Source organism: Lepisosteus oculatus, chromosome 13 (assembly GCF_040954835.1).
Source record: "Lepisosteus oculatus isolate fLepOcu1 chromosome 13, fLepOcu1.hap2, whole genome shotgun sequence".
NCBI classification, from domain to species: Eukaryota; Metazoa; Chordata; class Actinopteri; order Semionotiformes; family Lepisosteidae; genus Lepisosteus; species Lepisosteus oculatus.
Genome location: NC_090708.1, coordinates 14,245,786 through 14,258,168, shown reverse-complemented (window position 1 = coordinate 14,258,168; position 12,383 = coordinate 14,245,786). Strand labels below are relative to the sequence as shown.

The following is a 12,383-nucleotide window of genomic DNA, read 5'->3' as shown; positions in this document are numbered from 1 at the left end:
AAACAGTTCCTCTGCTGGTGTTTGATATGTTCTTTGTTCTTCCTGGACTGTTTCCCAACTCTTTGCTCTGTGTCTAAATTTAATTTTGTACTTAACAACAAGCTTTCTATTAATTGGTTTAAGTGTCTCGTCAGATCCTGGTTCCAGCAAAACACATTGTGTTTTCTAGACAGCACACATAATGGTTCTGTAGACCTTGCTACGTCAGTTGGACTCTAATCTTTCTGGGAGACTGATTGGGGAAATGCACAGATTATCAATGGTGAACATTTCTAAAACTGATATTTGTATGTGAAAATTTAAAAACACATCAATATTTATTTTGATTCTTACTTGTTACAGGCCGTTATGGAATGCTGTTTCATCCATTGTGCCTATTGCTTGCCAGGAAAGGCTTCAGCTCTCCTGTGACCCTGTATTGAATAAAATGTTTGTTATGTTTACAATCCACACAGTCGTAGGACAAAATATTAGACAACATTATAAATATTAATACATTACAAAATGTTTAGGAAACATGAAGTAGAAATTTGGGGGATTTTCTTAACAAAAATATTTTTTATTCTTCTAAAATCCTTCCTCTCTTAGAACACAGTCTAACACTTTCCACTGTGACAATGATACATATCACAGTTGGTTTCTTTGACACTTCCTGTTTTATTCAGAGGCACAGTACCAAAATGAAACTTAATTGGAATAGTGATTGCATTTATCACAATCAAAGTAACACAGAGAACACAAGGAAATACAAGAAAAGTATCATAGGGGTTGAGAAAAGAAAAACATCTTTACACAAAGGTATGTGGGTGTCTGGAACAAGCCACCCAGACATTATGTTAAAGCAACATAAAAAAAAGGGTGGAAAGGATTCTTAGGTCTCTTTTTGATACTAACTTTTTGCATGTTTAAATGTAATGTTAAAACATTATGTTCTTATATTCTATGTTCTTGATATTATCTAAACTCTAGGGTTTAATTCTATGAAACAATAATAATAACAATAATAATACTACTACTACTAATAATAATTGCTTACACTTATATAGCGCTTTTCTAGACACTCCACTCAAAGCGCTTTACAGGTAATGGGGACCCCCCTCCAACACCACCAATGTGAAGCATCCACCTGGAACAATGCCTTCTAGTATTATATATTACAGACCAAATGCAATGGTCTTAGACAAAACTCACAGAACCCTGCACTGTTTAATTACTAGGGGGTCTGCTTTATTCACAGGGATCTCTGTTAGATGGTGAAGCAGTTACTTCCATCCTGGTACACTGCAGAGGAGGAAGAGCTTAGAAAGAAGCAGAGCTCAGTATTTATAGCACATGAGAGGTAATGAGATATTATTTTAAAAGCATGTTTTCATATCGTGAAACCCATCTTGGCCCCTGTGTTGTATAATATGCTTAATTGAGATCTCATGTAAAAAATTTTAGTTAATTTATGAAGTGTGCTAGCATAAAGAGGATTTTTAAAAACCTATCAGTGCAGATTTGATTTAATGGCACTAAGAAACACTGGGCACACTGCAGGCAAGAAGTACCAAGAAGTACAAACACTGTAAACTCATAGCAAGATACACACAAGGACCAAAGAGCACAAAAAACAACTGAATATCTGCTAAGAGCAGCCAGAGGAACAGTGGTGCTATCTCACTTTCAGAGATTTTGCTTTAAAGTGATTATACGTGTGCAGATGCATGGAGACCATCAAAATCGAAAACCACATGAGGCCTTTATTCACACATAGCACAGTCCTGAACTACAAAGACAAAGAACACAGCAACAGCTTGTTTTCCACTGTACTTGTTTTGGGTTTATTAAAATATTTATCTTTCATTTTCTAACCCTTTTCAGTTAAACCTGATTTAAAAATGTATAAGTAGATTGGGGGGCTGACTGAAGTGTGTTTTTTTAAAAAAAAGAGTAAAATCTCAATTACTAATGTATATTAATGGTAAGGTTAATAGTACAATCAATGATAAAATGAATGTATACAACCTTTCCAGGCTATTTGTTTTTGAAACACTGAAGATCTGTTTCACACTGGTACCCAGCATTAACCTCTCTCTCCTGAAAGTGTTGCTTAATGGTCTATGTACAGAACGAAATGTCCTTTTCCCAGGAATCATTCAACTCCTACACCTTCCCAGAGGCACTCTCTTCGGCAAATACTCTGTGAGGAGATGGGGTCAGTGACTGTGAGTGCGATGGTTGCTACACAATGTGGTGTCTTCAGAAATTAGTGAGAAGAAACCACAAAGGATAAAAAAGGAAAACTTAAGAAAGAAAATGAACAAGTAATCTAGTGCACGTGGGAAATGAGTGTTTCTTATTTGGAGGCTGTAGGAATAATATGAGGTCTGAAAGAACGAATGATTCTGACCTCTTCAGACAAATATCAATCACTAGAGAATAGGAAATTTATGAAGTGACTCAGCTGTGAATGTATAAACTATATAAAGGCCACAGTATTGGAAGGTTTTATAAAATGTACTTTAATTTTCTGTAAAATGACTTAACAAACACTTTCATTAAGGCTTAAGAATAATTTCATCTGACATTCAAAGCTTCTTCAGATATGCTATACTGAGGATCTTTAAAACTTTTGACAAATACTCTTTATGGGCTTCAGTTTCCACTTACTCCACATTTATGGCAATTTCAGCATCTTTATATATGTGTTTAATACACACTTCCTCATTATACTTTGCATTTGAAATAAGATCTGTCTGTCAATTTATTAAAGCAACAAAATATTAATGTAGCCCAGTACGTTACTTCATAGTGTTACTGTAGATGTTTGTGTAACACCTTCAGAACAGGAAAAGAAAAACATGTTTTGCGTTTCAGAACAGACAGACATAACCTAGCATAGTGTCAATAACAACATTTTCCTCAGACAACCAGAAATATCTTGTTGCTGCCAGTCTTATGTCTGTTTGAAAAATCATTTTATAACAGCTAGAAATACATGTGGAAAAATATTACCCAGAGAAGCAAATATAAACAACACTGCTATAACAATGAAAAGTTAAATAAATTCAATACATATATAATAATACATTTTGTATTTTTTAATTTAATTTACATTGTATTGTTTGCAATTCTTAAAACAAGTCTAAAATTAAATTAATGTATTTTCTTATAAACATCAATTTTCACTGTGTCTTACATATCCGTGTAAGATTTTCTAAATCATGTAAGCATGTTAAGAATTTCATCTAACTTATTTCAGAAAGGTACCATAGTTTATTCATCTTTCAAAAGATGGATTTGATTTTTAAGACAATAATTTTTTCTTTCATTATCAGAAAGACAGAAATCATTATTTTTGTTCATTTCTCAAAAAAACATTTTATTTGGACTAAGCAATATAAAAATGCCTTGATGCCTACATAATTCTTAACTTTAAGATGTCAAGAAAGATATGCAAACATATTTACAGTATTTAGATATATTATACTGGATATGTATTTATATTTTCAGAATATATATATAAATATTTCTTCACTTGCTTTTTAACATTCTTGGGAAATATTGAACATGATGCTGTGACTTCAGAGCATTTTCTGTTTTGAAACCAAAAAAACAGCTTAGTTAAACATTTAATGAAATATTAGAGAGTTTAATAAAATACCTCTGCAGGAATATAATCGTAAGAAATTGTCTGATATGTAACAAACAGATGTCTTTAAGAATTTTAATTTTTAAAAGACACTTATTTATCCATTTAATTAGTTAATCCTTATAAAATGATCAAAGAGTACACTCAATGTACCAAGAGTTATAGTTATCTGATTGTCCTTGATGAAAATACGATCCTCATCCAGGAGCCTTCTGAAGAATTTTTACTTTGTGATCTTGATCCAATAGCAAAAAACCAGGGATTCAGGGGTTTCTGGACCAGAATGGAGACCACAGATTCTCCCTACCAGCCTTGTATGCTTCTCTGTGAAAATATGAAAGGTAACAATTGTGAAAACATAACTTAGTATTTTATATGTTGGGAGCAATTACAGGGTTATATTATATATCGCATTATCTTACACCAAATAGCCAAATTACGTTAAAAAACCAAATTACATCTTAAGCCATGCAATTACAATGGTATTATATCATTCAAGATTATTACCTCATTACAACAATGTTATAACATGTCACGGGCGTCTATAGTACATTTGTTGACCACACACCTCACTTGAAATAGCTTACAATTTAATGCTGCACACAACCTTCTTTCTCTCACTTTTCACCCCAAGGCCCAAAGAGTACCTTTCTCCTACCTAAACACACTTACTGTACAATAATAATAATGGTATTTTTATAGCTCATTTCATCCCAAGATGCAGTATGTACACAAGGGGACCCACCTCACCCACCAATGACATGGGCATACAGTATGTGGTTGCCATTCTGCACCAGAGGTTCAAAATGACTTCACCTCTTGAATTAAAACCTCTTTAATTAAACTTTAGCCAGGCTTAACTGAGCAAGCCAATGCGGAATTTCGTCAGGACAGTGTTGTTGCTACCCCTACCTTCTGTTAGTGAGGAATGTGGATTGACAGTCCTTTCTACAGGACAGTGCCCTATATCTGTCATGATCGTAAATCCCTCCTCTTAAGGTTACTCCGGCTGTTTCCCGTTTCAGTTGACGTTGTGGACCTGCCTCCGATGCAGCCCCCTCCCTATTTAAGCCAGATGCTCCCACCATTCTGGGCTCAGCTTTGGAAGATGGACGCCCAGAAGCCCGCCTACCAGCGGGTCCAGGTGAGACCCGACGTCATCGGCTTCACAATGGCGTCCTGACCATCTGGTTCCGAGCCAGGGTCCGGCGCTGGGAGTGCCTGGCCCCATTAACCCACTTTTATTGCCCATCCCTGCACCAGATCCCGCTACCGTTTTTAAACTTTACCATGTCTGTACTGGGTGGATCACCCTGCTCCAGACTCTTGGATTTTGCCCTGGATTTTCCCTTTGGACTCCCTTGGACCTGTACGCCTGGACCCCCCCTCCCCCAAGCACCACTGTCGTCATGCCCTTCTGTTTGTCAAACTGCCCAGTTCCTAGTTGTATCCTCCCCACCTACTGGCACACCACACCTCTTGCACCAGCTGTCTTTAGAGGTCTTCCATCCTTGTATTGAGCAGTTCAGCATTGCTTGGAGTGCGAGGTTACAGGGTGGTAACGCTGCGGGCACTCGAACACACTGGCAGTTCTACCAACTGGGGGAGTTTAAGTCACAAAACACACTTACATTGACATGTCCTGCGTGGCTGAGCCTGCAAGTCAACCTGATGACGAAGATCAGAGAAAGGCACAAAATGCCAAGGCTGGTGAGGAGATCCACAATCTGCAAACCCAGAAAGAACCACTCGTAGGAGGCTGGGTCCAGACACACATTCAGAAACCTGGTGTACGGGAAGGGGAATTTGACCGCGTAGCCAAGATAATCCGTGCCAACCGCGCCAGCGAACGTGTAGTAGCAGCAGGGGCCGATCATGATGGCAGCTACAGCAACAGCAAATTGTACAGGTGAGGTCACAGTGCACAGGATGGAGAAAGTGAAGCTTGTTTCCCACTACAACAGAAAACAAGGTGAAGTATGACATCCATGTTGTGGGATTAAAGCATGAAACATAAATATTTCCACATGTAAGTGCAAAGCTGCTTCCAATATTTAGTCGTGTGTGGGACACACAGTACTCAGTTTAAAATTTTCCTTGCAGTTCAGCTGAACACACAATATTGCCACAAAAAGCAAGCCCGTTGGTCCCAAAGGACTTCTTGAAATTGTTATCTAACGTATTATTTCTGTGGAAAAAAAAAACATTCAAGACCATTTATAGAGCATCTGTCTCGCCAACAAACAAGGGCCAAGAATTTCCTTTTTTGTCTTGGCTGGCGCATTGTGGTTTGATGCTGTGTTCTCAAAAAGCAAGTCAATTTCTTTTCTACCCGAATGTCGTCTAGCATTCTTGCCAATTTCAACTGAGATAATTAAAGTTTTGTGTCCTGTTCTTTTTCTTAACCTCTTGTAATTCCTTGGATATTTTTGAATGTCTACACTTCCCTCTCTTGTAACACTTTCGTGGAGCACATGTGGTTTAATACTTTTTTATTTTTTGAACAAGTACATGAATGTGCTCCGTGACCAAAATATGAGAGTTGCGGTGCAGAGAAAAATAGAAACATATTTAAGAAAAATGTAGTGCAAAGCTCAGTCTAAAGATTTTTACGAATCATGTTATTAGTTTATATCAAAAACATTACAAAATGTCTGAGGCTCTGGTTAAGGTCAAGAGTCTGGCCAAAATGTCAGATATTTGGCAATGATTACAGTGTAAATTAAGAAGTAGATTTTTAGTGTAAGTCTTGTGCTGCTTTTCCTTGAACATATTTATTTGGGAGAGATAAGAGAATTATCACATTATCATAGCATTTTTTAACATTTTTACCTGTCTCAACTCAAAGACTACAAAGTCCAAAGTTTGTGGTATTACTGGGGGATCAGGAAACTGAAAAATAAACGTTTTAGACTGTACAGCCACTTCTGTCTACGAAACTAAGTAGCCATTCTTCAGAAATATTTCAGGTTTTCCTTCCACCATGTTTACCACAGTACGTGTGCCTGAAGTTTGCTTTGTATGATCCCTCATTATTTTTTGTGTTTTATCTTGCTTTCAGGCAGCACAGTGGTGGAGAGATAAGCCAAGCTATCATACATGTCTTGAGTCCAGGGTTTGACTCCAGCCTGGGGTGCCTTCTATGTGGAGTTTGTGTGTTTGCCACAAGGGTTGTCCTTTGCTGCTCTGATTTACTCCTACAATTCAGAGACATGCTGTCCAGGCTAATGGGCATTTCTAAATTGTCCCCTTTGAGTCTACGTGTGTGTGCGCCTGGCATATAGAAGTGTCTGGCATCTGTAAGCTCCTGGCATCCTGTCCAGGCTGTATCCTGGCTTGTGTCCACTGTCTGCAGGGCTAGGCTCTGGCTCACCAGAACCCTGTATTGGAATAAGCGGGTATTAAAATAAAAAACAGAGAGAAACCTTTACTGTGTCTGTTACCAGTCTAGTACGAGTTACCACAGGCATCTGGAATATTCTGAATAAATAACAACCCCTGTTGAAATAAGATATAAAATAAATATATAACTATATAACAAGATATAAAAATACAGTATTTCAATATTCTTTATACAGATTTCAATGTTTTTGTTGTCCTCTCCTGCATTTTTTCCATGCCTGAGCTCCTTCCTGCTTTTTACAGTGCAAGTGGAAACTGTGTTTTAGAAATCCTTTGTCACAGTTGCCTGGTTTAACAAGATTTAAAACGTCTCCAGGGTTGGTTTCCTGGTTGTGAAACGTCCACGACAGCATTAAAATAATAAATAAGAAACAGCGCCTCACCCACTGGGTGCATGTGGTTTTTATTTAGTTCTTATCCATCAGTTGTGCCAGGAGTACTAAAGCATGGAGAGCCGAAAGCATGCCCCATTCATTTCTGCCATTTTCCTGCTTTTTTGGTGGAGGTTTTTTAATAAGCTGTGTTTGAAATGACAGGATGTCTGTTGAAAAGTAAATCACAAATGTACAAAAAGCATCCATCCATTAATTTTCTAACCGTTTTATCCAATACAGGGTCACTGGAGCCTATCCCAGCAAGTGACAAGCACAAGGCTGGATACACCTTGCACTGGATGCCAGTTCATCACAGGGCACACACACACACACGCACACTAGGGCCAGTTAACCTACCAGTCTGTCTTTGGACTGTGGGAGGAAACCAGAGTACCCGGAGACAACCTTTGCAAACAGGGAGAACATATAAACTCCATGCAGACAGTACCCCAGGTCCGGAATTGAACCTAGGCCCCAACCCTGTGAGACAGCAATGCTAACCCCTGCGTCTCCATTATTATAATTAGGAGTATTATAAGTATAGTATAGTAGTAGTGCTGATAGTATTTACCATGGATCTTACAGTCTGTTTTCTGTTCGCCAGCAGAACACATATACTAGAAATTAGTGCCTGAAAAAAGAAAATAAAAGAATAAAAGAAAATAAAAAACATTAAAGATATGCAGATCCTCCTTTGAATTTTCTTCCGTTACATATTTATAACTTACAAAAATATTAAGCGTAGATATTTTGCATCCTTTTATTTAAAAAAAAAGTATATTTCTGACATTTGGGAAAAAGTATTTAGGAAACCATTGCTAAAAGAGATATTATCGACTGATATTAAAAAAAGTTAACCAATTATAAAGTATTAGAAAGTAAAAGAGATGACCAAACTAGTCAAATAACATTATGCCACAGACATGTACAACAAAAGCACATCTTTCTTTGTCTATAACTGGAAAGCTTAACACACTGCGAAAGACTCACTGCCTTGAAATAAATAATTTAATCAAATAGTGTGGAGGAAAAACTGAATTAAATAACTGCCAAACCTACCAAAATTCCAGTCCAGATTGGAGCAGCAATCCTTATACTCCATCCGACATACCATGGCTTGTAGCTGAAGACAGGAAAGAAAGCAAATACCCCTGACAGAAAGCTCAGAATACCAAAAACAAGCTGGCCTCCTCCGACAAACTGATACAAGTCCACCATTTTAAACTAACCTCTGTTCGGTTAATGAAATTCAGTCTTCCTTGGCCATTTGTGCCAGGTTTTTGTGTGCAGCTTCCAGAGAAACCGTTGTCAGTGTACACATAGGTTCCTGTGTACACATTGAGTTGGTGATAAGACTGTAGGACCAGGCCTACCTGCTGAGCATGCCGACATGTCCACAGGACTCACAGGACTGTGCACACGGCTGGGTTTGGAAGTCAGAGAAAAATCTAAAACTAAAGCCATAAAACTGTTACTTGCATTTTACTGGCCCTTGAAATGATTATCATCATCTTTTTTTTAAAAAAATATAAAAAGCACCTTGAACTATCCAAACTCATATTAGATGCTTTTTTGCTACAAAAATGTCTTTGGAATACCTTTTTTCTTTGAGTTGAAATTGTATATGAATAAGGGAAACATCCCTATCAATTTAATATGGTAATATCATATTGAGTACACAAACAGTACCTAAAAAACTGAAGAGTGTATCTACTTTATTATATGAAAATTTGTCAAGTTAGATTTTCATTTAAAACTGTCCAATCTTTACATAATAATAATAAATAATAATAAACTTTATTTTATGTAGTGCCTTTAAAAGTGGCTTTTCAAAACACTATATACATGTGCATATATTTATGAATCTATTAAATTTAATTGGACATGTGCACATGAATACACAGCTTTGGCAAGTCGCTTAAAAGTGTTCTATCCACAGCAGGACCACCCCTATACAACGCACAGAATTAAGTGATAAACAAAACAGGAATGCAATTGCAACATCCAAAGGTTTCCAAGATCAGTGCTGCTGTTCTGCATTCCTTAAAAGCACCACTAGATGGCCCTCTAATCCAGTGTATGTTTGGTACACTGGCAAGAGCTGAAAACTGGAAAGCAGAGAACATTTGTAGGTTTAGACTATGAAACAGTTTTTACTCTTTTGCTCTTTTTATAATTCGTTATTATAAAAAGTGGTTTCATTAGTTTTAAAAATGTGTACACCAGAACTTTTAGTGTATTTTGTGTTCAGCAATAACCGCATCATCAAGTTTGCCGATGACACCACTATAATAGGACTGATCAGTGATGATGACGAGTCCACTTACAGGGATGAAGTTGTACAGCTGCTTAGGTGGTGTCATAGCAATAACCTGGACTTGAACATAAAGAAAACGAAAGAGCTAATAGTGGACTTTCGGAGACACAGGCCACACACTCACAGTCCACTCAGTATTGATGGAACGGAAGTGGAAACAGTCACCAGCTTTAGGTTTTTGGGAATTCACATCTCTAAAGATCTAACCTGGACTGTGAACACTGACTCTATCATGAAGAAGGCTCAGCAGCATCCTCACCAATGGGATCACCGTGTGGTATGGCAACACCTCTTCGCGAGAAAGAAAGGCACTGCAGAGAATGGTCAATATGGCCCAAAAGATCATCGGCTGCGGTCTCACCGAGATTAAACAGCTCTATGAGGACCGCTGCCGTGGTAGAATTCTGGCCATCACAGAGGACAGTCACCACCCAGGGCATGAGCTCTTCACCCCCACTGCCCTCAGGCAAGAGATATAAGAGCATACGGACACTTACCACTAGATTCTTCAATAGCTTCTATCCACAAGCAGTGAGACTGGCGAACACATTTAGCCATCCCCCTCGGACCACAACTACACCATCACCATCTACCTCATTGTAATTTATTTATTGTATGTCTCCAGTCATTGTTTACACATCTGTATTGTTTACATTCAAACTGTCTGCATGTTTACTTGCACATTGTCTATTGTTTGTTTCTACATTGTCTTGATGCACTGTTTGCACTTTGTTTTGTTTTTTACACTTGTTTTACAATCGAGAGACTTTCTGTAAGTAAGAACTCCATTGTACCAGTACCGGTTACATATGGCAATAAAGTTCAAGTTCAAGTTTAGCGCTTTTCTGGACTCAAAGCACACTCAAAGCATTTTATAGGTAATAGACACTCCCTTCCACCACCACCAATGTGCAGCCCCACCTGGATGATGCAACGGCAGCCATAGCGCATCAGAACTTCAGAACTCACCACAGATCAGCTATCAGTGGGGAGGAGAGGAGAGTAATGAAGCCAATTCATAGATGGGGATTATTAGGAGGCCATGATTGGTAAGGGCCAATGGGAAATTTGGACAGGACACCAGGGTTACACCCCTACTCTTTTTGAGAAATGCCCTGGGATTTTTAATGACCACAGAGAGTCAGGACCTCAGTTTTACATCTCATCCGAAGGACAGTGCCTTTTTACAGGATAGTGTCCCCATCAGTAGGACCCACCCAGACCTGCAGGGTGAGTGCCCCCTGCTGGCTCCACTAACACCACTTCCAGCAGCAACCTTAGTTTTTCCCAGGAGGTCGCCCATCCAGGTACTGACCAGGCTCATACCTGCTTAGCTTCAGTGGGTTTCCAGTTGTGAGTTGCAGGGCGATATGGCTGCTGGCGAAGTAGTATTGACAAAACCAAAACAAAAAAATATGTTCATATTCAGTCAGAAATGTGCGATACATCTATAGTTATTGAGACAAATTTCCTCTACAAATAGAGGTCAAGAGAAATGAACATTCAGGCATCATTAGTTCTATCAATTTAAACATAATCCTCTGAGCAAATTATGAGGTACCTCTTTGTTAGTTTGAGGTAAGAAATCAGTTGTTACTTTCCCACACTCCTGCTCTTGTGAAGCGAGTTTACTACCTGAAAAAATATAAGAAGCAGAGAAAGCAATGCCACTCCTTTCCAAACAGCAAAACTAATTTAACTATTTAACATCAATCAACACAATGGTGGAATGATAGAAAGTTTTGCTTTTACCACAAAAGAGAGTCTTTGAATAAGATAAACATGAAAACGAGGCTTCAATCGTAAACTAAGCTGCTTAGTGTGCTTTGGGATTGTAAGGGGTGGCTTTTGTAACCTCTGACAGATTTACCACAGCCTTGACAATCACCTGATACATCAACAGGCAAACCAGATATTACTGGGACCTAAGTAGGAAATTCATTTTAAAAGAGAAAAACAGTTCTAACACATAACAGGGATATAACCTTGAAACCTTAAGACTATAATTTTCCAAACTTAGTGTCCACGTTGCAATTCAGTTGTATTCATTTCTAAATAGTCTGGGAAAACATCCACTTAAACCCTGAAGGCATGACAGCATCCCTATGTTATACTACCAAACTGTAGTAAATATGATTAATTACACTTTATGGTTTGCATGACTCTGTAAATAAGTGTTCTTGGAGTTGCTTTGCAGTCTTAATGCAATAAAACCATCAATTGCATCAAGCAGGGGTTTTCCTGTTTCTTAATGCAGTATTGCCACGGCCCATGACAGCAGCAGAAACTGTTCTCTATGCCACTGTTTTCTGTCCGTTACAGTTTTTTTTTTCCGTGTAAGTAGAGGACAGCAGAGCAGTATCAGGATTAAACCAGCGGAAGCTTGCTCAGGAAGTACTGCAAGACCATCAAAGCCACAAGCTGCTATATTCTGCAATGCTGCACAGTCTTTTTGAGGCATTATCTGTGTTTAATGGATAGGCCTGATCTTTAAAGATGGGAATGTGTTTAGCTCAAAAGAAGATTCATGATTGTACAGTACTCATGACAGTGTGCAGAATTTTTATAGAACCAATGCGTGCAACGTTGTGAAAACTGTCAATATTGCAGCTCCTACACTGCAATATTTAACACTGGTTTACAAAATAGTAAAATG

General features: G+C 38.2%; 1 protein-coding gene across 1 annotated transcript; it reads right to left on the bottom strand.

The window, feature by feature from the left end:
* Nucleotides 1-2,484: 2,484 nt before the first annotated feature.
* On the bottom strand, nucleotides 2,485-8,730 carry LOC102694830 (transmembrane protein 212). Its single transcript, XM_015361084.2, has 4 exons — nucleotides 8,470-8,730; nucleotides 7,982-8,041; nucleotides 5,266-5,589; nucleotides 2,485-3,958 (listed from the first exon to the last, which is right to left on the bottom strand). The coding sequence occupies exons 1-4, from the start codon at nucleotides 8,626-8,628 to the stop codon at nucleotides 3,938-3,940; spliced, it is 564 nt and encodes a 187-aa protein (XP_015216570.1). The 5' UTR covers nucleotides 8,629-8,730; the 3' UTR covers nucleotides 2,485-3,937.
* Nucleotides 8,731-12,383: the final 3,653 nt, after the last annotated feature.